At 41.2% G+C, this 27,379-nt stretch overlaps 1 protein-coding gene across 1 annotated transcript in view; it reads left to right on the top strand.

The window, feature by feature from the left end:
• The window catches only part of Grin2b (glutamate ionotropic receptor NMDA type subunit 2B), a 413,750-nt gene that overhangs the window by 111,394 nt on the left and 274,977 nt on the right, over nt 1–27,379 (top strand). The window contains exon 4 of the mRNA XM_015498186.2: nt 1,799–2,227. Coding sequence (XP_015353672.1) covers nt 1,817–2,227 — 411 coding nt within the window. The 5' untranslated portion in view covers nt 1,799–1,816. The remainder of the gene's footprint in view (nt 1–1,798; nt 2,228–27,379) is intronic.

The following is a 27,379-nucleotide window of genomic DNA, read 5'->3' as shown; positions in this document are numbered from 1 at the left end:
TCTTTGGCAGTGTTGAGGGATGACTACAACAGTAAGGGTTCCAAAATGTTTTCTGCCAAGAGCTGGATTGGATTTTGTGCTTCTTCAGCCACAAAATGTCCCCAGCATCTTACTCTCGGATCCTCAAGACCCTTTCTAGTCAGTCTGCTCAGTCTGAATACTTCCTTATCTATCTTTATTCAACACCCTTATTATCATTTTTTTTTCTTTTTGTTAGTCAAACTCTGAAATGTTTTTAGGTCATTAGTATCTTACTTCTTTTCCAAATAAACAGGAGATAGTAATCAGCATCTTCCTCCTGGCTTGTGTACCCTCGCTGAAGACAGAAGAATGAGAATCTCTGCTTCTGGTTCTAGGTGCAGTTTGTTGGATATTTCCTTACAGTGTTAGAATGCTGTGTTTATAGATTGGTATTCTGGTATTATAATGCCATTGACCTTGGGCAATTATGTAATTGTTTTGAGTTTCAGTTTCTTCATTTGAGAAATGGGAATAAAAAGCCTAATTTATAGGGTTCCCATGAGGACCAAAGAGATTGCATATGAGGAAATGCCTAACACAGTGCAGGGCATGTAACAGATGTACAATAAAGGACTGTTTAAATGGAAGTGTTGTGCAGGACTTTTCTACTCAAATAAGGGGCTCTTGGAGAATGATGCGACTCGTAGAGAAATGACTAGTAGCTATATTCTGTGGAGCTCTGTGTCCTTAGTCTGGGCAGTGTGTCAGATTTAGGGGTATGTGTAGAAGAAGAGAGGCAGGAGTTCTTAGTAGGAAAACAGTGGTGAGTTGCATGGAAAATAGGTAGTCAGTCATTTCAGGGAAGTCAGTGCTACTAATGCCATTAGGAAAAAAAGTGGAAAAATGTCCCAAAGTGTCCCTTACATTACTTCAGTTATTAATAGTATTAAACTCACCACATTTTGATGCATAAAGAGATTAGAAAAGCACTGTTCTTAATAATATAGTAATCGATATGAAAGTGTGATGGGATACAATGGAATACACATTAGAATACAAAAATCAGGAGATCTGGGTTGAAGATCATTTTACTTATTAAACAGTTCATAGTCTTAGGTCAGTTTGCTTCTTTGAGACTTCCCATTAACATCTATAAAATGGGGACAATAATATTTTTCTTATTTTTTTCCCCACTGGGTTTTTAAAAGGATAAATGACAGGATCAATTCAAAGTACTGACCGTGTATTGGTTGTTCTTATGATTTAATATTAAGAGCCATTTCCTGGAAGGGTTGTGGAAGCACTTTACGGCTGTTGTCCTCCGAGAGGCAAACAGAAGGCGAAGACAGCAAGGGTGTGGGACTCCCATATCTTAGCTCCCTGTTCCCAGCTTACTCAGGCCATGCTTCGTTGGCAGCCTCTGCTGAGCCCATTTTGCTGCTCACTTGGCCTGGCCTCTGCCTAGATCAGTTAGAGGACGGGTTATACCCAGAATGTCAGGGGTCATCAGCAACAGCCAGACCCCCCCTCTCACAGACTCCTCCTGTGCACTGGGTGTGACTTCGTCCTCTTTTCTTCCTTTGTCTCTGTTTGCTGCTGATGGCTATTGCAATAGCATCTTTTATTGTCTCTAAGATTTCCGAGGCTTTTGAAAGTTTCTTTTTCTCTCATTCTGCTGAGCAAACACCAGAGATAAGAGACTGAGCAGTTGATAGAAGTTGAGTTTGATGATCACTAGAAGGAGATAAGGTCCTTGACTTATGGGGTTTAGCCTCTTCAAAGACAGGTTATGTAGTGTGGGTCATATTTTAACCATTCTCTCCATTTGTGTTTTCAGGGAGTCGACAAGTTGAAGATGAAGCCCAGAGCAGAGTGCTGTTCTCCCAAGTTCTGGTTGGTGTTGGCTGTCCTGGCTGTGTCAGGCAGCAGAGCTCGTTCTCAGAAGAGCCCCCCCAGCATTGGCATTGCTGTCATCCTCGTGGGCACTTCAGACGAGGTGGCCATCAAAGATGCCCACGAGAAAGATGACTTCCACCATCTCTCAGTGGTGCCCCGTGTGGAGCTGGTAGCCATGAATGAGACCGACCCCAAGAGCATCATCACCCGCATCTGTGATCTCATGTCTGACCGGAAGATCCAGGGGGTGGTGTTTGCTGACGACACAGACCAGGAAGCCATTGCCCAGATCCTCGACTTCATTTCTGCTCAGACTCTCACCCCCATCCTGGGCATCCACGGGGGCTCCTCTATGATAATGGCGGATAAGGTAAAGGGGGCCACAGAGAGAAGGGCCCTGGTATTAGGGGCAGGGTTGGGTGGATTGTATTGAGGATCAAAGGATGCATTTGTTTTAAGGCAAAACTAGGTTGCTAAAGATGGAAGTTAATTAGGATCCATTGAGTGAATGGATAGACCAGGAACTAGCTAAGTTGTTTGGAGATGAAAGTGAGAAAAAGATACTAGTATATAGAAACTTCTGTAGTTCAGAGCAAGTCTGTGTGTTCATTTGTAAATGGAGTGACTGAAATGACTAAGATGTTGAAGTTCGTAGCTCTGATACATTTTCTTCAAATAAATACACAAATAGCTCTAAAATAAGGTATACTCTCATCTTCCTTGGTAATACATGTTCTGCTCCATACTGGTTTCAAAAATATTAAAAGAAAAATTCTCCAAGGCAGGTAATTTCTCTCCATGAAGATACAAATGTCATAGGGAAGGGAAGGTGTCCAACGCTCATCACACATGTCCCCACACATTTCAAAGGCTTTTAATCTCTGTAATGAGTAGCAACTGAGTTTTCCCCTGCTTAGATTTGAGCAATGGCTATTTGCCTTGGTTGCACATTGGAATCAACTGAGTGCTCTCAACACTATTGATGTTTGGGTCCTGCCCACAGATATTCTGATGATTGGCCTGGGCTTCACGATTTTGAAAAGCTCCCAGGAGGATCACAAGTTCAAGCTCCCCTCAAATAAATCCTAGTCTCTCCCACACCAATATTAGATTGTCTAATGATAGACTCATCATCTGACATTTGTGCTTAGTTTCTAACTACAGAAAAGGTGTTTTGTTTTGCATTTGGTTATGTTTTGTCTGTACACTTTTTAATTTCTCAGTTATTTTTCCTTGCTTTGTTGATTAATGTACCTAATGTTGATTAGGTACAGAAATTTTCACACAGGTGTTGTCCTTTGCAGTCATTCATATCTTGGAATGATTCATTTCACCACAAGCGTAACATTTATCTTTGCTTTTTTTTTTAATCACTTTGGATTTTTAAAATTGTTTTTACCTTGGCATGGTCATCTTAGACTTATTATAATTCTCAAAACTATCTTTAGTTTTGTATTTGAAAGACATGCTGTGGAGTTAATTATGTTTGGAAACACCTTCAGACCTAGCCCAGACACCAGTGCACAGCCACAACGTTGCAGCTGCTTAGCAGAGACTAAAATAACCTTGCATGACCACTACTGCCATCTGTCAGCTACAGGAGGAGATGCCTGGCTCCTGTGTCAGCTTCCTTACATTCAGTCTAGGGAGAGGTTAAGTTGAAAATAATACTAAGTGGGGAAATTTCAGCATCATTATGAGAAAGATACTCTAACAGGCATGCAAGCACAGGTACAGATGTTAGGAAACAAGTGCTAGCATGAGAAGCCCATGCTACAGGAAGAAAGATAAACTAAATGGAAAATGTACTGACTGCAGCAAAACCTATCAGGTTTGCACTTTGGATAGATGTTGTTTCAAAACATTCTGTCTTTAGTAAATTATATTTTATTTTAGTAGTGGCATTTTTAAGGGCACAATATTACACCAAAGAATGTTGATATGGATAAAAATCAATTTTTTAAAATAATAAATAACTGAATACTTCAGAACACAACTAGTAAAGCTTACTTTATTTTCCTCACCTGGATTATCATGCAACCTGTGTTATTTCTCTTAGTAGGAAAAGTTAGGCCTACGCTGACTGGTTGCTCTCTCGCTATTTCCTGCAAATTCTGGGCATGGATATAAACTATGAGCTCAAATGCAGCTCCTGTGGAGAAATTGGGTTCTTTTGTTCCCTGGTTCCTCCTTAGGTGCTTTGAGAGTATTTAGCATATATTAGGTACTTTCATGCATTGTCTTATTTAATCTTAACTACCCAGTGAGCTAAGGGTCATTGTTTAATTTCTGTTTTAGAAATGGGGAAAACAAGGCTTAGAGGTTAAATTACACATCCCAAATGATCTATAGAAAGTGGCGGCCACACTTTAGCATTGGTTTCTGGCTGCAAAGGCCTTGCTCTCTTGCCCTTCAAGAAAAATAATGAGGCTGGTGAAGGTCTCATAAACCTTTCTGCCTTCTCCGTTCTCCTCTGTTATATGGTGTTGTGGGGATGTCATCTCACTGCAAGTAATCCATCACTTGATTCATAATCATGCAATACTGGAATATATCTACAGAAAAGGGTTAACAAGAATGTAAAAGGGGGCAGCACTCATAGTATACAGAAGCTTCTGTATAGCAGAATGGTATACAGAAACTTCTGTAGTTCAGAGAGGTTTGTGTGTCCATTTGAAAATGGAGTCACTGAAATGACTAAGATGTTAAAGCTTGTAGCTCTGATACATTTTCTTCAAAAAAGTGCATGGATAGCTTTAAATGAGACATACTCTAGTATTCCTTGGCAATACATGTTCTCCTCCACACTTGTTTAAAAAATATAAAGAGAAAAATTAGAAGGCCCATTGTCTATTGCCTTCTAGAGTACAAAGGCAAAGCTGAATCCAGTAAAGTGATGTTCCAGGTCACTCTGATGAGATCCCACTCTGGTCACTTCTCTTCCTCCTCTCTACACTGCTACCACACCCAAAATTCCATCTCTTTTCTTTTTCCCTTGATATAAGGAGGTGGGCAATGATTTTTAGATTTTAGTAATTTCTTAAAATACCTTAAGTGACATCTAACTGGCTCTTGACCTGAAGAATTTCTAAAAAGGAGGCAGTAAGAGGAAAAAGAAGAAAGGAAGAAGATCAGAAAGTCAGTGGCTAGATGGCTGCGGAGGAGGAGGAGGTGGCAGGAACCATAGGGACCTGGAGGGTGGCTGCTCCAGGATTCCCAGGAGCTACACGGGGGAGTGTTCACTGGCTCAGAGGCTTTGCATGAAGGTGAATGAAAAAAGTTCCCTGGATCTGAGAGAGATAAGCCTTCAGAGGAAGTTTAAAAAATAAAACACCTCAAAATCTAAGGCCATTTTTTTAAAATAGAAGTATATTTTAAGTACCATAACTATATTTTATAAACATAGGATGGAGAAGCACAGGCTGATGGCTATGAATTGATAATGAGGCAAAAGGACCAAATGTTTGAAGGTGGATATGATACAGGACATCTGTGACCTGTGGCTCAGTAACCATCCCAAGGGAGATCAATAAATCTCTCACCTTATTTCCCTCCTTAGGAGGCAGGTAATTGTGACTGCTTTCACTTTTTTATTAGCTTGTTTAGAATGAAATCCGCTTATCAAGTGCTGTTGTGGAAGACTGCATTATGGGCACAAAGTTCCAATATTTAAGGAGCTTTTGATGTAGGAAAGAGCACTGATAGACTTTTGATGAAATAAAGACACAGTTCATCACTTCAGCATCTGGTCAAATAGCATGTGCTCACTTCTCTGTGTATGCTAATTAATCAGTAAAAGCATTAATTAGTGTTCTGCTTTCACCATGAGGAAGTGTACTTTATATTATGGGAGAAAGAAGCACGAGAGTAGAGAATTATTAAGTGCTCAGAATTGAAGCTAGGTTGGTTTGCACCCACCTGTAATCCCAGCAACTTGGGAGGCTGAGGCAGGAGAATCACAAGTTCAAGGCCAGTCTCAGCAACTTAGTGAGGCCCTGTCTCAAAAAATGTCTGGGGATATAGTTTAAAAAAAGAAAAAAAAAAGTAGACCAAAGAAAGAAAGAAAAAAAAAGAAAGAAAAGAAGAGCTGGTTTCAATTGTCACTTCCTAGATGTCGGACTCCAGCTGGCCATGAACTCCTTCTGCTCATTCTTTCCTTGACTGTGTTGTGGGGATAACAACACATGCTTTGCTGGGTTGTTGAGGATTTGATGAGATAATACATAGCAAGTGCTTTACCAAGTGTCCAGTGTAGCACTTAGTAGGTTAAACAGAAAGTCATGTGGAGCAGTTTGAAGGAAATGAGAAGCTTTCATGACATAGGAAAAGAATGGCAATTGTATAGTGTCATGGACAGTTTTGGGGGCAGTTCTAAATTGGAGACAATCAAGCTCAGATGGGGTCTAGGGAAAGGACTCTGAAGTATGGCGCTGAAGTATGGGACTCTGAAGTATGGAAGCCTGCCATGGCCAAAAAGAATATGCTCAGTTAAAGAAAAGCTCCAACCAGGAAAAAACTGCTAGGCGCTTAAAACAGAAGACTGTTTAGGATAGTAACAGAGAATGCTTAAAAATGTATGAGGTGCTTTTTTGGCAGTTCCCCACCTGAGTATAAAGAGCCTGTTTTATTTTGTCTTGTTATAATTGCTTTTATTCTCCCTGAGATCCTGGATTTAGGATGCCCATCTGAATCCAAATAATGAACTAAAACTAGATAGGTGTATTACCATTTCTTTCTAGGAAGTTTCTTTACTGATTGACTGAAATCTTTCTTGGGATTTTTCACATTTTAGCTCAGGGAGGTTAAGTAACTAATCTAGGATCTCACAGCTCACAATTAGCAATGGCAGTGAGATTCAAATCCCAGAAATCTCTCTTTCAAAATCCATGATCCCTATTATACAATTGTGCCTCACGAGATACTGAAGTTAAGAATTAAAAGCCCCAAGTTTTTATTTCCATTCTGATGAGCTTTGGAAACCTGGGTGATGAGATCACTTAAGCTACATGATACTCAGTGTACATTTTATAAAATACAAATTTTGTTTTCATCCCACCCAATTTACGTTTCAAAGATAAAATGAAATAGAATATGTGAAAAATACATACCGGAACACTGCTGTGCACACAGACTCTGCAGGTGGAGAAACTGGGGAGTGCTGCTAGGGAGTGAGAGCCCTTGACAGTTGTTCTATCACTGGCATCAGGACCAATGAAAATGGCATGGGCACGAGATGGGAAGGAGAAAGGAAAGGTGGATGTTATAGTAGGGCCGGGCAAGGGGATTCGAGGTCCAGTCTGTAGTACTGCAAGAATGGGAGACAGGAGGGTGTCCAGAGTCAGGGTGAGAGTCTGGGAAAATTTGGGTTGATCACACTGAAGTCTATGGCTAAAGCATGCATCTGAATATTATTCCTCATTAAAGGACATGCACATATGTTTTCACTATAGTCTCTTGCTCTGGTTCTTCCCTTTCTAAATAGCTTGGTTGGGAAGTGATGCTCTCATTTTCTGTGCAGAAAGCCACATTTTGGAGTCCAACTGGGACGAAGAAGATGGCCTCTGCTCTTCTTTGGCCCCATCTTCTCCCTCCCTCCCCATGGCTCCTACACTCTCCTAACCTGATGGCAGCTCACTTGGAGAGAGCAAATGAACCAGCAGTGGTGTGTCACACTGTGAATAGACTGTTGCCTTCCATTTGCTCATGTGGATTTCCATACCCAACTTCATCTAGAAGCCACGATGGCTCTGTGTTATTCACATCTTCACCCTATGCTTCTTCCCGAGTTTCCAAAGTCTCTTAGTTTGTTACCTTGTGTGTGCTTGTCTGTGACATGGTATTCCTTGGGACAGAATGCTTCAAGAGCAAACTGTGGTGTGGCAGCATTTCTTGGATGAGAAATGCTATATTTTCAGAAATAGAGGTAGGAAAGGGGAGAGGAGGAAAGCTAATAAGGTATGCCAAGCCTGTGCCAGGCAGCATGCTAATTAGCATTTTATGCAAGTATTTCCTTTCCGTTGATGGAGAAACTAAATTAGAGTTTATATACCTGGACCAAATTTATAGCTAGAACAATAGTGGGACTAGAGTCTGAATCCAGGTATGCTTGACTTTAAAATTTTTTCCCCGTTTATGCCCTCAAGTCTATGTGTATTCTTTGTCTTCCCATCAGCTTTTGAGGAACATGATTCTTTTGGGGGAGCTATCAGGGATTGAACTCGGGCACTCAGCCACTGAGCCATATCCCCAGCTCTATTTTGTGTTTTATTTAGAGACAGGATCTCACTGAGTTGCTTAGTGCCTTCGTTTTGCTGAGGCTGGCTTTGAACTCGCGATCCTCCTGCCTCAGCCTCCCAAACCGCTGGGATTACAGGTGTGCACCATGGCGCCCAGCAGAAATATGTTTCTTGTTGGCCAGCACATCCTCTTTTAAAACTGGGCTTTCAAGAGATTGGCCGCTTGAAGATCAGGTACAGTCTTAATATTTGTAAAAATCAAAGACCTGGAAATTGCTTAAGCATTCATGGAAATAAAAGGTAGAAGAAGCTAATACATGAGTGTCACTTCTCGTACCCCCTCCAGGGAAGCGGTGGTGTATCTATGAGAAGGAAGTGGCATTGTAAGGAGGACATGTGGGCTGTGAGGCCAATACCCTTGGTTTTTTCCTTCTCAGCCTGTGACCTTAGCTGGGCTCTTCAAACTCATTGAACCTCCAACTCTTCAGAAAATGGGATCCTAATTTTCACTATTAACTGAAAAAAGGAGATATGGGGATGTTAATATTCTTCACTTTAGACCTGGTGGATGAGCAGCAGCTCTGTGGTGATATCATTGTGACATGATCAGAACTTACCAAGATTTTCAAAGCAGAGACTTAAGGGTCCTGTGATCCTTTAGAGACTCAAATCTGATTATTATGTTTTCACTAGATTTCCATAGATTGATATACATAGGATATAAGCAGTAAAGGTAAGTCTAGAACATTGAAGAGCATGGCAGAATAAAATAGTGTATGAATCCATGATCAATCAGAAATTCAAAAGTGTTAATATGGAAGAAAACATGAACTATTGAATGTGTGAGATATTAAAGGTCCTAGATAGGAAGTGGTAATATGTTAGATACAGGAGGACCATTATTTACTAAATGTCACCAATTACTTTTTTTTTAAATTTTTTATTGTTGGTTGTTCAAAACATTACATAGTTCTTGATATATCATATTTCACACTTTGATTCAAGTGGGTTATGAACTCCCATTTTTACCCCATATACAGATTGCAGAATCACATCAGTTACACATCCATTGATTTACATATTGCCATACTAGTGTCTGTTGTATTCTGCTGCCTTTCCTATCCTCTACTATCCCCCCTTACTTTTTAATAGATTATATGCATAGTGCTGAAAAAAAACTTTTGGATTATGATTTCTACCCCAAGATTATATCTTTATTTCCCTTTCTGAGGCTTCTGTTCTATCTTTTGGCCGCATTTATAGAGGCTACACCTACATTTCATTCAAAATCGTGTTTTGATTCTGTAACTTAAGGGTCCAAGATGCAGGAAAGTGACATTAAAGGTATTTTTATTCTACTTTTCTGAGAACAAGAAAAGTTTACTTCTGAAACTCCATTTAATTATCTTAAGTTGTTACGTGGTTATGATGAGAAAGACTAACACTGATGATCATATATTTTTGTCAAGCCCTGAGATATCCACCTGATATGAGTTAGTTACTTTATATATGTTACATCATTTTGTGTTTTAATTTATGATGCACATATTGTGTCTGCATTTTGCAGATGAGGAAACTACAAGTCAAAGAGCTTAACTGTGTTTCCCAAGACCTTTAGGGAGTGATTGGCTCATAGTGGACAAGTGGGTATTTGTTGGTGTCTCAGAACAGGTTGCCTGGAGACAGTGCCTGCTGGGGGTGGTTCATGGCTCAGCAATGTCAGGGTCGACATCTGGGCTTCTCTTGGCATTTTTGTCATGGCTGGGATATGGCAGCCCTAGCTCTGGGCATCATGCCCATACTCAAGGAAAAAGTGTTCCCCAAATCCTGATCTCAGGTGCCCAGACAGTGTCTGGTTCCTGTGGTGGTTTCCAGGCTCTGTAGTGGGGGTGGTAAGGGAATAGGGATGGGAATGGCTTTTACAGTGGCTCTCAAAGGAACTAAGTACAACCCGGGAATCCAACCAATGCCCTTGTGATTCCAATGCCCAAACACCTCCTTTCTCCTGCCTCACACCAAACCTGCTTTTGTATCCTTTTTCCAGTGTCCTCATGTATCCTCCAGAACAAGGATCTTGGTCCATCAGTATTACCCTTTATTCCTTAAATATCAACTTATTCTTTCTTCCTGGCATCTTCTCTCTTAGGATTTCTCAGGAGATGTTTAGAAATTGTTATTATTATTTTTTAAACATAGTTATGTGTGTGTGTGTGTGTGTGTGTGTGTGTATGTCTTAGGCATGTAAAACCCAGAGACCAAGTATGTTAAGTGTCCTGTACTATGTGGTAGTGCCCCACAGTCAAGTACTCTTACCCCAAATATCAATTGTACCTTCATTGAAAAATACCTCTGCAGCCCATAAATATACTCAGATCACACTCATATTAATAAACAAGCAAGCGTGAAGACTTTCATTTCTCCTTGTTCACCCTCCCCCTTTCCTTTTTATAGTTCACGTCCTTAAAGAATAGGTGAAAATTGTGGTTTTTATTTCTTAATCTCTCATATTCTCCAAAATGCCATTCAGTGGATTTTCAAGTTGTCCTTGACCTTCTGAAGCCCTGTAGACCTTTTTTGCTCTAACCACAGAAATTATGATGAGAAGAGTAATTAGATGTTTCCACATCTGATGGTGGTGAGCATGAGAATGACTGGAACTTGGGACAGAGATGGGTCATAAAAGTGAAATGTCTAGTAGGCAGTTGGATTTGGGCTACAGGGAAAAAGAGTGATTTGGGCTGCACATACAGATAATTAGTATAGGTGATTATTTTCTACTCACTTAAGGAGAGGGCACTGGAAACCATGAGGGTGAGTGAGATGGCTCGTTGCGGGTGGTAAAGGAGGTAAGCCAGACTTTTACTAGAGAGAGGGAGAGGACAAGAAGAACCAGGAAAGAGGGGCAATATTGAAACCAAGCGAGTTCTCAGAAGGAAGTAGTTACCCGTGCGGGAATTAAACCAGACCACTCCCCTCCCCGCAAGCGGTCATCAGGCTTTATTAGCTCCACCTTCTCAGGATCTCGGCATTTGGTGCCACCACTCCATGCGTGCTTGGGTCATGGAAGGGCTGGCACTCTCTCTCGTCTGCACTGCCATGCGGAAGCCTACCTGTGATCCTTTAGAGACTCAAATCTGATTGTTATGTTTTCACCAAAAAATCTGCTCAGGCTTCCCGCAGCTTGGAATATGACATCCTCTTTGATCAAGTCCCAGGCCACCTCTCCAGGATCTCTCTTAACCTCCCTGCCCTTGAACGGTGATGTCAAACCATACTAAATTATTTATAGCTGTTGAGTGTCCTGGTGGATTTACATCTCCATGCCCCTTCTGGTCCACCAATCCACTTCTCAAGAGAAGTCTGGAACTTTTTCCCTGGATCCTCCTCTGACTCCCATCTTCATAGATTAACTACTTCCCTTCTTTTGTGGTCTGCTTGTGTCCTATTTATGCTTTGTTGTAACTTGTCTTTTTTTATGTATTGGTCTCCCTTGCTCCCCAGTGGGCCCAGATGGGACTGGCCATGACTTACTAATGTTGGTCTCCCTAGCATACCCCACAGTGTGTGATGCATACAATAGCAAATTTCATTCAAACAGTTAAGACTCATTAAATGGTATGCTTTATTTACAGGTTGTAGTGGATTGGATGGTGACCCTCAAAAAGATATGTGGATGTCCTAATCCCTGGAACCTGTAAATGTGACCTCATTTGACAAAGAAGTTTTTGCAAATATAATTAAGGATCTCACCATGAGATCATTTTGAAGTATGTGGGTGGGCCCTAAATTTAATGACATGTCCTTCTAAGAGACAGAAGAGGGGAAGGCACAGGTTAGGTAAAAAGAGGAGGAGGCTGGAATTATTGAGCCACAAACCAAGGAAAATACCAGAATCTAGAAGAAGCAGGGAAGGAATCTCCTTTATCCACAGCTTGATTTCAGACTTCTGATCTCCAGCATTCTGAGGGAATACATTCTATGGTTTGAAGCCACCAAGTGTGTGGTAATTGGTTATAGCAGCCCTAGGAAACTACCGCACACATCCTAGTTCAGAGGCGAACACCAGAATCACACTGCATAGGTTATTTTCTGGCTCCGTTTTCTGTTTACTCTGTGACCTTTGGCAAATTACTGTACTTCTCTGAGTCTCAGTTGCATTATCTATAAAGCAGTGAGATAAATAGACTCTTTTTTTTGTTATTGATACTTTTATTCAAAGTTTAAGTTGACTGGTAAAATTAATACATTCATAATTTTAGGATATCATGTTTGACATAGGACAGAAATTTAATGCCTTAGAGAATACCTAGTATATATTGCTTGTTTTTTTGATGTTTTACCAGCCTGTTTGTTTATTGGCCTAGACTCTTGATGTTGTTAAAAGTAGTAGAAATTAGTGTGGGTCCATGAGAAATATCCAGTAAATTTTTATCCAGTAAATAAATGAGGTAAACAGAGACACAAGCCATCAACCGTATGATCCAGACTCACTCAGCTCTGTGGTAATTGGGCACATGCACTTTGGGTGATATACACAAAGGCTGCGCTCTCACGTTATAGTCCACCCCAGGCCAGGGATATTGCTAAAAAAAGGAGCATCAGATGCCGGAGTGTAATATTAGCCAAATTATTTTGTTATGTTGTATGCATGTATGAATATATAACAACAAATCCTATCCATATGTACAATTGTAATGCACCAATTAAAAAAGAGGAATTTTTTTTTAATAAAGTAAAGTTTCAATTGTCTCACCTCCTTAGCTGTCCACCACTGAGGCATAGGTGGAACTGTGGGAGTGCCATCTGTCTCCTCACCCAAATACTTTTCCTTCCACACTCCTCTGTTCTTGCTTTTGCTTTTCTGTTTTCTGTGGATGTGCCCGTACCTGTCTATGTGCGTGTTTTCAATCTCTCTCTACTTCCCAGGGCCCGGTAGGAAATCTCACCTAGGGCTGCCCTCCTGACCTGAGGTCCTCACACCTCCAGATGTCTCCTCTTTTTTTCCCTTTATTCCCTTCCAACCCATGCTCTTTGTAGTCCCCATCACACCTATAATTAATCTTGGTTGCTTTATATTGGCTATCCCACTAGATTCCAAGCTTCACAAGGGCAGGAATGAGGTCTTTTTCCTTTCTTGTGTTCCCAGAACCTTACTTATAGTTTGGCATGTATTAAGCTCTTAATACATAGTTAGGAGATGTATGGATGAATTCATTATTTCGGGGCAGTGGCTCCTGGTTGCAATTAAGAGAAAAGTGTTTTAAACTCAAATGAAAATGGATGATAGGATTAGTCTCCCTAGTTTCTGGCAATAATTCTTCATTGCTCCCTGGTCTGCAGTCTCCATCATCCTTCCCTTCTTCACATCTGGCCAGATACCAGCAACCAGCTTGGCACTCACACCTAGAGTTATAACATTCCTGTCCACTTTATTTTTATCAGAGAAATATGGCAAAAAGGCTGCCTCAGGTTAGGGGTGCAGTATGGGGTAGCAGAGCAAATCTTTTATCATGGAAAGCACAGGGATACAGTGATAATGTTGACTTCATTTGTGATCTTTCAAAAGAGAAAACAGAAATTTTTTTTTTTTTAATTTTGAAAGATAAATTTTTTAAAAAAAAATTTGAAAGGAATTCATATTGATGTGTTATAGGCTAGTAGGTATCACCTAATTTCCTTTAAACAGTTCATTAAGCTTCCAAAGGTAGCAGCATGAGATTTTGGAACTTCCTTTAGCAAACAATATTCTTTCTCATTTATTTATTTATTCATTCAAAAATATTTTTAATTTTTTTGAAATGCCAGAGATTGAACCTTTGTGCATGCTAGACATGTGTCTACTGAGTGTCAGCAACAGTTCAAGGTCACAGAGAGTCCATATAAGAGACGTATCTTCCTGAAGTATTGGCTAACAATTAACAGACACATCAGTCAAACAGTATTCTTTAGATAACAGTAAAAGCCTTAATGAAAATGGTAGGAAATGAGCATCCAGCTCCATATTAGTAAGGGCTGTCAAGGAAGGTCTGAGGGGAGGTAGCACTCAAGATCTCTATGAGGAGAAGGATCAAGACACATGAAGATCTCAGGGGCAGTATTTTGGCAGAGAGAACAATAGTGTGATGATCTTGAAGTGGGACTGAGTTCTATCATTTTTGTTCTTGGGTTTTGATGAGGAGTAGGTAGATCAGGATGGCTGAGATTGAAAAGGAACTCTAAGGAAAGATCATGGAGGGGCTGAAAGTCTTGGCATGGAGTGGGATATTTTTCCATTCATTTTAGGTGTAAGAAGGATGGGATGTAGGCTGCCTTCATGCTGGATGGAGTGGGCAGAGAATAGTGAGGGAGGTGTGTGCCTCCTCCTTTCAGAAACTCAGTGACTCTTGCCACGTGTGACTCTGGTGCTTCATTTTCTCTTATCTTGTGATAGAGTTTAATACTCATCAACTCCAAAGACCTATTATAAGGATTAAATGAAATAACTTTTAAGACATTCATTACTCTGGCAGATACACATCTGGTTTTGAATGAATGACTGCTATTACGATTTCCACCATTATTAAAATACAAATTTCTCTTGAAACAAGTTCCTTTTCTTTTAGTACATTTTTGGGTTATACAGTTTTGATTTTGTTTATGTCAAATTTATTTGAAAACTTGAAAATATATTAGTAAAACAATGTTGAATGTTAGAAGCATTTTGATTGACTTTCCTCTAATTGAAAAGATGCCCTTCCTTTTGAGTTCCCCTATACCAGTGTCCCTTGGCCAGTTCCTGGGTCATGTGTACATATGTTCAACCCACTATCAACTCCCTTCTTCCTAACTGGGGTGCTGGCATTCAGAGAGTACCACAGTGAGTAGAGTAGCCAGGGTGAGTTTCATCAGTGAAGGTTATAGGCCATGACCCAGTCAGCTAGGATAACCTGCCTTGAACTGAGGATTCCTGGCATACCCCCAAGTCCCCATGGCCTGCCACCATGTGTCTTGGAGGCATTCTGTTGTCTTGGCAACATGATGTCCAGAGTTGTAGTGAGCAAGCAGCCTTTAACCTTTCAGTATCATGTTGCCAGGACAACAGACTTTGTGGGAAGCCCAGCTTCACGGTTACTGCATGTGGCTGCCACCCACCACTCCTTCCTACTCTCACTGCCTACCTCTTATTTCCGTCGCCTTCCATCTGTATCTCTCCACATCTTTTGCCTTCATAGATCCATTCTCTGCATGTTTCTTCCAGCTTGCTCCAACCCCTTTGCCTCATAATCTCTTATCATTCCAATGTTCTCATTGCTTATATAAAATCAAACATTATAATTTCTCAGAAAAATAAGATGGCATAGCATCGTCAATTATAGGCCATGGCCCAGTCAGCTAGGATAACCCGCTAAAAGGTTGAAGGAGTAAAAAATATAGCAAAGAAGGGGAAAAGGACTTAGCATGATTTATATAGTTTAGGTTATGTTAGTGATTCTTAAGCTGACAGGACTTAGAATCAACAGGAGAATTTGAATATTATTATTATTATTATTATTATTATTATTATTCTCTTGGCTCTCTACCCAAGGATTCTGATTTAGTTGGTTTGGGGCAAAGCCCCACTAATTGCTGTTTCTATAAATTTCCTCTAATGGGTACAGCCCGGTTTGGGTATGAGTAGAAAGTCAAACATGGCATATAGTTTAGATTATAAAGGTTTATGATGGGGGGGTGTCTATCTGTCGAGTTTTTTCAACACTTCGGCATGTTTGTATGGCTGCTTAATAAAGATTAAAGAGGAGGAAGAAGAACTGGGGAAACAAAAAAAATAAACTACAGGAGATGGGGAGGAGAGGACAGGAAAACAGAAGAGAGTGAGCACTATGGAATTAGAGGCAGCAGAATCAGAGGTGATCAAAACCAGCCTCCAGGTGTCAGGTTCCAAGACTCTCTTATCTCTGGTCTTGGAGCTGATAAGAGTCTTGGTCTCAAATTGATTAACATCCTTTTTGTATGTTTTAAATACTGGTGTGCCTTGCTTAAAGGGAGAATGAGACTAGATCTGGAGCTTCAGAAGGAGTCTGCTTCATTTTATGTCCTTTTAAATAACCAAGAGCCTCCTACATGTTCAGGGACCACACTTTGTCTGAGGTGGTATTTTGCCTGCATTTAGTCTATTTGACCCTCAAAGGAGACCTAGGATTTAAGCAGCAGTATTATTCTCCTTCATTTACAGATGATGGAGTGGGACTAGAAAGGAAAATGGCCTGTGGTCTCACACTAGTAGTGGCAATGTGGAAACTGGAACGCTTGGCTGAATGACATTATTGTGACATTCAGACAGGTTTCGCCCAGTGTGCTTCACTGTCTGTTGAACACTCTCATTTTCTCCTTGGGCCTTCTATCATTTATTCAGAGAGGAGGAAGTCTTCACTGCCCAAATGGGGACCAACTGGAGCTTGGGCAGAGTTGATATCAACTTTTCCCTGTCTTTGTTAGGACCCAAATGTTCAGAACAAGAGAATGATTGAAGGAGAGAAGAGAGTGGAATGAGAGACAAGAGGTAAGAAGGGAAAAGAGAGGAGAAAAGATGTGGGGGTGCATAAAACTGTTGGGTCCATTTCTAGTCTGGTGGGGCCTGGCCCATAGCGCCTGGCAGCTCTAACTCTCTCTGGACTCTGGATTCTCAGGAGTGGAACTGAGACCCTCAACCCTAGACTATATCCTAGTGGATCCCCAGGATTTGACTCCTAGATCAGATCAAACTCTTCACTGACATTTCTGAGGTCGAGGGATTTTTCTCCTTCCTTAGTATATATCAGGAGACATGGTCTGAAGTCTAAGATTCCATCTCACAAATGAAACGTGGACAAGGAGGAGCAGCATCTTTGCCTCACTGTCCTGGATGGCTATCAGTCTTGGCTGTTGATCTTCTCGAGTAGTAACTGCTATTACCTTGGACCCAAATCCTTCCTTATTACTTGAAGTGGTACTCAAAGGTAGCTTCCACTGGCCCCTCCTTAGCCATTTCCTGCTTTACCTCTCCTTGCTGGGCTTCAGGATCAACTCTCCATTTGTCTCCCTAGCGATCAGAGGCCCGTTTATGTGCAAGGATGATATTCCTGTGAGTGACAGATATCTGTGTTGAGGTGGTGGGACAGATATCTGGGTGTGCTCAGGCAGTGCACCTGAGAGGTCAATTTATCACACAGTGTGAGAGCTCTTTCTGAAGGAGGAGAGGCCCTCTGTCTCCTCCCCTTGTGATTGGGACAAGGCAGAGCACGCAAGGAGCACTGAGTAGTACTTATTGGTAATGATAGGTCCTTTGAAATCAGATGGGAACAGACCATATGCTCTTGGAAAAGGGCCTACATTGCAAGGTGGGATGGATGAGTGAGATGTGTTTTTGCAAGTTCTTTTCATCTCTAACATCTGTGATCCTGTGAATAATTCTCTTCCCCTTGGCCCTGGCTGGCTGCTTGCCTGGAATCTCTGCCAGAGCCCTCCTACCACCGCCCCTCTGAATGGAAATTGTGGAGGGTCTCCTGCTCTGAAAGGATGGTGCTGGAAGGAGGAGGAAGGTCTGAATCCTGGAGTTGGAACCCAGGGATAGAGGAATTCAGGTGGGAAGTGAGTGCAACAATCCCCAGATCCAGGCAGGAGAGGAGTGTAGAACTGGCTGTGTGACCCGCAGATGAAGTTGCCCATCATCTGGGACAGCAACAGCTCCAGCTGTAGTCATGTGGGGCCATGGAAAGGCCATAGGCTGAGAAGCAGGACCTGCTGCAGGGCTGCTCTGCAGGGCAGAGGGAGGACAGTGGCCAGAGTCTGAGTTCTTGTCCTGCTTGCCTACCATATCATTTTTTTTTCAGAGACGTCTAGCCTGTGTCAGAAAAAGCTGAGAAGCAGGACCGCTCTTATTGTGAATGCCCTCCTCTCTGATCACTGTTGCTGTCTGAGATGAAATTGGTGGCTGATTTTTATCAAGGAAAGTCATGTGGCCTTTGGGGTCCTGGGAAATCTCCCATGGGGCCCTGCAGGTTCTGGGCTCAAGGGAAAATCTTACTTGACATTGAGAGAGAAAAGCTGATGACTCAGAAAGAAGTTGCTGGTCACTTCAGTCCTTTCTGAGGAGAGACCAGTTCAGTGATTATTATGAAAACTAGTCTGCAAAGCAGAGAGGGGGGTAAGGATATAGTTTAGTTCTCTGGATGGTCTGGCAGAAGGGCACCTTCTCTTTCTTTGGTGTCTTCTACTCTTGTGCTCCCTTTGACTAGTCATAGTGGGGGCTTCTCAAGTGTTATGGTTTGGATGTGAGGTGTCCTTCAAAACTCATGTGTGAAACAATGCAAGAAGATTCAGAGGAGAAATGATTGGATTATGAGAGTCTTAACCCAATCAGTGAATTAATCCTCAGATGGGGATTAACTGAGTGGTGTGGCTGGAGGAGGTGGGAATTCAGGGCATGGCTTTGGGGTGTATGTACTTGGCAAGTGGAGTCTCTCTCTCTGATTTATGATCAGCATGTGAGCTGCTACCCTCTGCCATACTCTCCCACCATGATGGAGCTGGCCTTCTATGGACTAAGACCTCTGAAACTGTGAACCCTTAAATAAAATTTTCCTCCTCCATAGTTGTTCTGGTCTGGTCCTTTAGTCACGGCAGTGAAATAGCTGACTAAAACATGTTCCATGAGTTTCAAGAATATGTTGCTGGTTTCTTATCTACTAGGAAGTAGCCTTAGAGCTTGCTTAGGATTCTTTCCTGCTGCTTCCAAGTAGCAACCACATTATTGTCATCCAGGTCTCATGGTTTGTCCTGGAAGAAGTTATGCAATTAAAAAAGAATGTATTTTTGGTCTAGATTTTCTTTATTTCTTTTCCCAATTTTCCTCTCTTCCATTTTGACAATTCCTACCTCTCCCAGTCATCTGTGCCCTTATTCTGCCTTTGACTACTTAAAGGACTCTCCTCTCCTTGCCCCACCTCCCTGCTTCCCCAATAAATACTGTTTGATTCAGTCCTGGGTTTGTTCTCTATGACTTTTGTCTTTACAAGTCCCTGTTTCATTTCAAACTCAGGAGACAGTCCAAGTCCTTGCCAGGGTCTCAATAAATAGGAGCAGTGAATATGTGACCTGCTCTGTGGGCATTACTATTGTAACTCAGTGGAACACATATGCAATAGTGGAATTGCAGGTATCTTGTGGGGGCCTTAAGGGAAATAAGTATCTAAAAAAGGAGGTACATTCCTGACCACCACATTCATGCCGTCATAGAAGGCTTGTCAATCCTAGCAGGAGGCTGGCTTTGCTGGGAGCCTTTGCTGTGAATAGGAACACTAAAGGGCAACTGGAGAAGGGTGTCAGTTGTCCTCTGCTGAACAGGAAACACTCCAGAACCTGCTGTGGAGCCTTGGAGAACAGTAGGTTTATTAAGGCAGCAGGGCTTCCAGAGTTCCTTCTGCAATACAGAGGAGAATCTAGGAGAGATGGGAATGCCACATTAATTGATGACAGTTTCTAGACTGCTTTAATTGTCCACCCTATAGACAGGGCTCCACTCCTGCTTTCTGCACTGAGAATCCCTAGCTGCCTTCTACTGTCCCCATAGACTGAACCCTTAACCTGTTTGCACGTGGGTCCTTCTTTGGGGTTTTCCTCCCTTGGATTCTCTGGTTTCTCCTTCTCTGTGTCCTCCTTTCCCTCTTTGCTCTGCCCTCTGCTCCCCCATCATCTCATTTCTGGCTCGTGTTTATCTGTCCTTCCCTCACCTTGTCCTCTCCCCTGTCTCCTGTGACCCACTCTTCCACATGACTTATACTTTATGTGGCGCACACAGCCGTCTTCATGCTTCATCCTGTCAGTGTCCAGGTCCCTCAATGGCCTACCTTTGGACCTGGCATAGTTAAAAGTTCCCAGGTGGTCTGCTCTTGACTTTGGAGCTGTCACACATTAGTTTTGTAGTCTGTAGCAAGTTGGTTCAGTTGGTTAGAACTTGGCTTTTAATGAGGCCAGTAGAGGACAAGTGTCCTAGATCTTTAGGACCCTGCTCACCCTCCTCCATGCCATGGCAGAGATGGCCTCCAGGAGCCACCATTTATGTTCATGTCCTCGTCATAGAGGGGTCTGGGTAAGAAGCTGTGCCTGCATCAATGCCAATTTATTAATAAAAGATATCAGTGATAATATTACATATGTTTAATTAAACTTTATTTTAAGATCATTACAGATGACTGTCTTATCATTTTAAATATCTGAAAAGAGTTAGAGCTCAATATAATAGATGGAATCAGACCCCAGACAGACCTGGGCTCAGATTCTGGCTCTTTCTCATTAGTTCTGTGACCTTTGCCTACGGAACCCTCTGGGCCTTGGTTTCCTCAGCTGTGCAGTAAGGAAAGCAGCGGCATCTGGGACCCATGTTTGGCCCCCCTCAGCCTCTCTCTGCCTGTGCTCCTTTCTCTTTCTTCTTGTTCCTGGGTCTGTTTGACACTGTCGCAATCTTAATCATCCTTTTACCCATGTTTCTAGGAATCCACCCCTCCCTTCATTTTCTGAGACTGTTCCTCGTTCTCAGTTTCTTTCTTTCCTCTTGGTCATCCCCTCACTGAATTTTCACTTCCTTGGTAGATAAACTTCCTGATCCATTTCCTTCTGTCAGTCACTGTTTTCTGGGCCCTTGGTGGCTTCCGGGAGAATGGTGTGGTTCTTAATTATTCATAAGCACCAAAGAATAACTGAAGAACTGACTTAATTACTTTTCACGTAGATCCTAGGAACATCAACTGGGCCCAAGGATGGTGAAGCCCGGGAAGATCGGCAGGTGCACTTCATATGAGGAAAAGGGTTGGTTCGGGTGGGTTTGAGGTAGGATTCAGCTATAAATAGTCTTTAGAAGTTTTACTCTCATTTCTCAAAGAACTGGAAAGAAAAAAAAAAACTCCATCGTATACATGATTATATAAAATGAGAAGTATATTCTACCAATATTTAAATTGAAGGGAAAGGAAATAGAGCTAATTATTCTTATTTGTTAAAATAATGTGGGTCATGTAGGCAATGTAGTAGAGGGAAAGCTGCTATTAAGTTTTTAGGGATTTTTATTCTTCAGGCTGCTCCATGAGGCTAAGCGTAAATATTCATTTAATGGCAGATTTTGCAGTGGAAAGAGTCTCAATTGAACTACCAAGCCAGGAGGCCTGGTTCCCATCCTTGCTTTCTATCCAGCCATAGCTTTGACTCTGGACAAGCCCCTAATTCACTTTTGGCCTCCTTTTCTCAATCTGAAGGGCTTGGGATTTATAATCCATTTAAGAAGTTTCTGATATGATGTCCAAGAGAAGAGGATGATGATTGAAAGAAAGATAAGAAATGAGTAGGGAGGAAGCCACCCCAAATCTGCAAGAGTCAGGGTAAGTAGATTAAAACTAAACAAAGTAAAGGAGGAGCCATGGGAAGATATGAAGATGTATGGTGGAATTATGGGTCTTTAAGCTGCATCCTTGCTGATAGGTTCTAAGAGTTGGTATGAGAGAGTTGCAAAGAGAAGATTCTCTTTACAGCAGCAAAGAAAGCAAAGGGTATTCCTGAGAAGGGGCACCCTATTTTCATCTCCACTCCATTCTACCTCTTGCCCCTGCCCAGAAGTCTGGACAAACATACCATCTCATCTTCCTGTGTCAAAGGTTGTTCAGCCTGCACAGGATCTCATAATCTGATGCCCTTATTTCATGGTAGAGGACATTAAGGCCAAGAAAGATTAAGTGACTTGCCTGAAGCTACACCTCAGTTCTCTCCTGAAGTTGACCTACTTTTCCAGATTACCAGGTCATTCTCTGGTAGAGCTTTAACTTTAACAGAATTCCAGTTCTGTCTAGCAGTTCACATTTTAGCAGACAAGATGGCAAATGAATTGCAATCTTTCCTGACTAAGGGTAAGGAGAGGGGCAAATTGAATTTAGGATTGGAGTGGGAGGAGGGCATGACATTTTTATGTGGTCTGAAATGCTCGATAAAATATATTTAACAAATATGTCAAATGTTGATAAAATATTTATGTAATGATGAATTTGGGGGATATATAGTAGCAAACCTATATACTGGGGGTTGCATGAATTTATGATTATCATAAACAGGCAGATGGAAAGAAATTGAGATAAGGTGATTCTATCTGATTGAGACTCATCAGCAAAGAAAACTTCTGAAACTTGATGTGCCCCAACTCCTCACAGTCCAAAGATAGCTCTTCCCTTTTCTTCAGTAATGGTACCGTAAGGTTATCCTTTTCACTTCTTATCTGGACGTGTTCCTCTAACTGAGCTGCTTAGGAAAGATTCAGGCATGCAGGAAAATGTATGTGCAGCTGAGGATTCATGCTGGAAGAGTAGAAAGGCTTCCAAAAAGAAAGACGAGGGAAATCACGGATCAGGAAGAAACTTCACATGGAGTTGGAGATTAAAAAGCTACAACCAAATCGTGCTTTATGGTTTTCAAAGTGAATTTACATATCTGGTATTAATTTAATGCTCACCACAGTGTACAAAATGGGAAACTAGGTCTCAGATTGTCTGAAAATTGAATGTTACCGTCCTCCCCATCACCCTCTTAAGATGACAACAAATTAAATGATATATCAAAGATGGAGAAATGTTAAATGGCAGGACCAGGATCAGAATCCAATTTAGTTCATGTGAGAGGAGAGAATCATGTGAGCCAGGTTGAACAGTGTGCAGTGATGATGAGTGGTGGGTGGTGTCAGGTGACTACAGGGTGTCACATGGAAAGGTGAGGATTCAGTTATGGCCATTCTTTATAGACCTTGGCTGAAGAGCTTTAATTTAAATGGAGAGCTTAGATGGGACAGGAGAGGAAGAAGAGGCTCCTGCTTGGGAAGACAAAGAAGGTACGGGTATATGAAGTCTACATGCTTAAGAGCGAAGACATATTGAAAAGGCTGGGCAAATATCTAGGATGGGAATTCATGGATAAAAACCCATACAAGGAAATTTAAAATAAGAACAATAAGGATTAAATCTCAGTTTACCAGACAAAAGGCAACACCCTTCAAGTAGAGGATGGCAAATTCAAGTCTAGAACATCTCACCTTACCCATCTTCTCCAGGGGGGAAAAAGGGCCACTATGGAAGTTTTTTCCCAGGGTACACTTAAACCGTTCTGAGCAAAGCCCCAAATGGGCTGGGACATTTTCCCTTCATTAACACTTCATTAAGCATTGTCAGATGTAAGCCTCCTAGCCAGATCCTGGCAAAGGACTCTCACTGAGGTGATAATGAGGAGAAAATGTACTAGGTTTTTGGCCTACTCCAGAGTTGTTGAATGTAGACTAAAATATATTTTGATCACATTTGCTTTAAAATGGGTATTAAACATCACTTTACACTGGGCGATGTAAATAAAATACACAAGCACAAACAGAAAAAGACATGCTCGCCAATATAGCATGACACATTTCAGAGAAATTTAGTGATTTGTTGCAAACAAATTATACAAATCATGTTGGAATTTGCAAATGATGGGAACTTGATAGATTTGCAACTTGTGCCTGTTATTTTATTTAAAAATGCCTCGTTTGAAAACATACTAAACACTTTCGTATGACTCTTGGGATGTTAGAGCTTCTCACTCTAATCGATGTCTTCTGGCTATTTAATATTTATCAACTACCAGGTGTTCTTAGAATTAAGTAGTGCTCTCTTACTAGTAGCTTTTCTAATGTTTCTAAAAGTCCTGTCACATGGATTTAATATCCTGTGAATGCCTGAAGGTGCCATCATTTTAAAGAAAAAATATATTTAATCTTTACTTGGAAGAAGCTTTTGATTTGATATCACACATACACACACACACAAATGGAAAAATATTAAAACTGGATCAAATGTGAATGGCTTCTAAAAGCATTTGTGTAGTATAATCAGCAATCCAGTGTCAACCAGAATTTTGGAAGTCTCTGTGTGTGTGTGGCTAGTGTGTACTGTATGTATTGATTCTGGAGAACATAACAAATGGCAAAATGGCACTTTCAGGGGTGTCTTTTCCGGGTATAGAGTTGATATTTTGGTTTTTTTTTTTTTTAAATTTAAGTAGCATTGTGAAAATAATAAAACATATTTCTTAAAAAGGAAAAACTTATCATCCAAACATTCCAACAATCAACTAATCAGAAGAGAAGCTGGAAAGGGAAGATGAACTTGTACATAGTTCCAGCTATGTGTAAGAGTTTTACGTGTGTTACCTCATTGTATTCTCTTAATCTCTCTGCTGGTGAAAACCTCCTCACTTAAACCCTATTTCCATAATACTGTATAGATGTTGGTCTTCTTTTCAGGTCCATTTTTACAAAAAAAATTTCAATATTTTGACAATTTCATTGAATTATCTTATGATGAACTCCATGGAAAGTGGTCATGGATTAATTAATTCATTCAGAAGCTGTAATTGAGTGTCTATTATGTGTTGGACATGGTGCACCTCACTGAGAGTCCAGTGTTAAAGCTGGAGAAAGGGATGGATGCAAATTGGACTTTAATCAATAGGAATGTGCAGAATGCTCCACTAAAGGAGAAAATGGCACAGAAATCTGTCAAGAAAGACTGAATTAGAGAAACCAAGATCTGGGAGACCATTGTAAAAAGTTTGCAGGTGTGAGATACAAAAGCCAGGCATGGTAACCTGAGATACTTTAAAGGCTTGTCTTACAAAGTTAAGAAAAATAATTCGTATAGAAGCCGCTGACAGGGTTGACACTTAGGAAATGGTTACTCACTGATGGTAGTTGAATGTGAAAAAGTGGAAGCAAAAAAATTGAAATGAAAATGCCAGCTGTCACACAACGAACACCCATGTGACTGAATTCAGCATATCCCTGGGTGGGGAGTGCCAACTTGGAGTGTGGTGTTTCAAAGACCCCTTGACTCAAGTTCCTTGACCACTGGCTATGACAGGTCCTTCCCTGAGCCTCCTCTTCTGCAGGGAGTGCTCTAGTCTCAGTGGGGACTTTGTTGCTTCCAGGCACATGGCCTCCAGTGCCCACTGCTTACAAGAGAGATTTCCTGGTTTCTTGATTCACAGACTAATTACTTTGTCATGATGGTGGCAGTGATGGCATCATGTAGCATCATTAATCTTTATTTTCCCAATAAGAGATTTAAAAATTCTAGCTCGTTTTTTTTTTTAAAGAAAGGATATTGAAACAAAACAAAACTAGAAAGCACATGATCTCCAAATAAAGGACAGGCCTTTATTTAAACTGAATACATTTAGCTGTATCAACAACTCACTACATTGTTCTTATTGTTCTAGTTTCTCTATGGGCCAATGATCACTTTATCATGTGTTGTCATTGATCCATGGGCCAGTGTTTGGGAAGCACTAGTGTAGATATTATTGCTAGAGGCAGTGTTTCCAAGGAAATTACCTCTAAGAACTATGGATCCTGATGCGTCCCCTAAACTGTTGGTCTGGAGCCTGACAGGTGTGTGTGTGTGTGTGTGCGGGTGCTGTGCTCATCTCCTGTTTCTCTGTCAGAAATTTCGATGTGACGAAGAGTGTAGCACTGAGGTCCTGTGGTATATCATAATCTCCTTCAGTGACAGCCTGATGAGGCTCAGGAGTCTGGGGGAAGTGATCAATGTCCTCTGTCTTGGCTTTAGCAAACCTTTTATTTCTGTCCTGAGTGACATATTCATCAATAATCTGAGAAAATAAAAACTAATCACAACTTTCTGGTTGGAAGGTTATTTCAAAAGTTCCTGGTGGAAAAGAGGGCTGATTCGAGAGGTGGAATTGCTGGGTCAGACTTCTGGCTCTGGTGTGGCAAGCTGAGTGATCTTGAATTGCTGGGTCAGACTTCTGGCTCTGGTGTGGCAAGCTGAGTGATCTTGGACTAATCATTTCATTTACTGGGCCTCGGTTTCCTTATCTGTAAGATGACCATGACCTCTCCTGAGGCATATCATATTTTCTTCAGGGTTAAAAAAATCCAATAGTAATTTAACATTTACCCACATCCAGGCTGCTTAGGCTAAGAAAAACAGTTTCTTTGCTTTGAGTTAATATTGTAACAGCTCATTGATGTACAGTTATCTCACGCTGCTCCAGTGTCTATTTATAAAAAGAGGAAAACTATGATTACTTAATAGACCCATGAATATAGGGCATTATTCATACCCAGATGTGGGGAATGCTTTTTCTTTACTTCTTCTTGCTTCTGGCCCCTGGAGAATCAAGCTGATGGGGTTCTTCTTACATTCACTTTGTAGAAATGGGTAAAAATGGTAGGAGAAACAATTCAAAGCTCAGAGTGGGAATAAAAATTCTAGAAGCCATGTATATCAAAAATCAAAATCAGCTATCTATTGCCAGGCACAGTGGTATATGCCTGTAATCTCAGTGACTTGGGAGGCTAAGGCAGAAGGATCACAAGTTCGAGGCCAGCTTCAGCAACTAAGTGAGTCCATAAGTAACTTAGAAAGACCCTGTCTCAAAATAAAAAGGACTGGCCATGTGGCTCAGTGGTAAAGCCCCTGGGTTCAATCCCCAGTACCTCTCCCCAAAGTTAGCTATATAGCATTATTTTAAGCATAAATCCATAAGGAAACATCAAATGATTTTAATTTTTTTTTGACCAAGCTGAAGTATGGTCTAACTTGAACTGAAGAGATGCTTTGCTGTGTGCTTTATATTTTATTACACTTATTATATTACTTAATCACATCATATTAATTAACATTATATCCTATGAGGTAAGTATTATCCCCCAATTTTTGTAGGAGAAAACTGAAGTCCAGAGATATTGAGTGGTTGTCAAAGTTGCATATCCGGTAAGAGGTGCAGCCAGGATTTTAACCAGGTGTCTCTGGTTCCAAATCACAAGATTCCTCCTGCACTGATGTGTCACGCGTTGCCACTTTCTAATGCAGAGTAAGCGTCCAAGGCACTCTTCTCCACCCTGGAATTTTTACCTATCTTATTCTACTGTTTTTTCCCTTTTAACAAAATGACCTTGAATTTCTCTCCAGCTGTATGTTTCTGGAATGTTTGGATTCTTACCGAATGAACAGGTTCCAGAGGGAGCAAAGCTGGCCCTAGTGATATGAGGGATGCAGTGGGGCAGAACTGAGAGGCACAGAATGAAATAGAGCAGTGTGTTAGGTACTGTAGTGGCATGCATAATGTCCTCCTGGAGAGGAAGGGAAATGTGCCCACCATTTGAGATATAAGCAGCTGATCTTTCATTAGAGGATAAACTCATTTTCTTCTAGCTCAGTGGGGAGAAACATTATATTTTATTT

The sequence above is a fragment of the Marmota marmota genome, unplaced genomic scaffold (assembly GCF_001458135.2).
Source record: "Marmota marmota marmota unplaced genomic scaffold, marMar, whole genome shotgun sequence".
Lineage (NCBI taxonomy): Eukaryota > Metazoa > Chordata > Mammalia > Rodentia > Sciuridae > Marmota > Marmota marmota.
The sequence above is the reverse complement of the archived record's forward strand: the minus strand, read 5'-3'. Positions and strand labels throughout refer to the sequence as shown.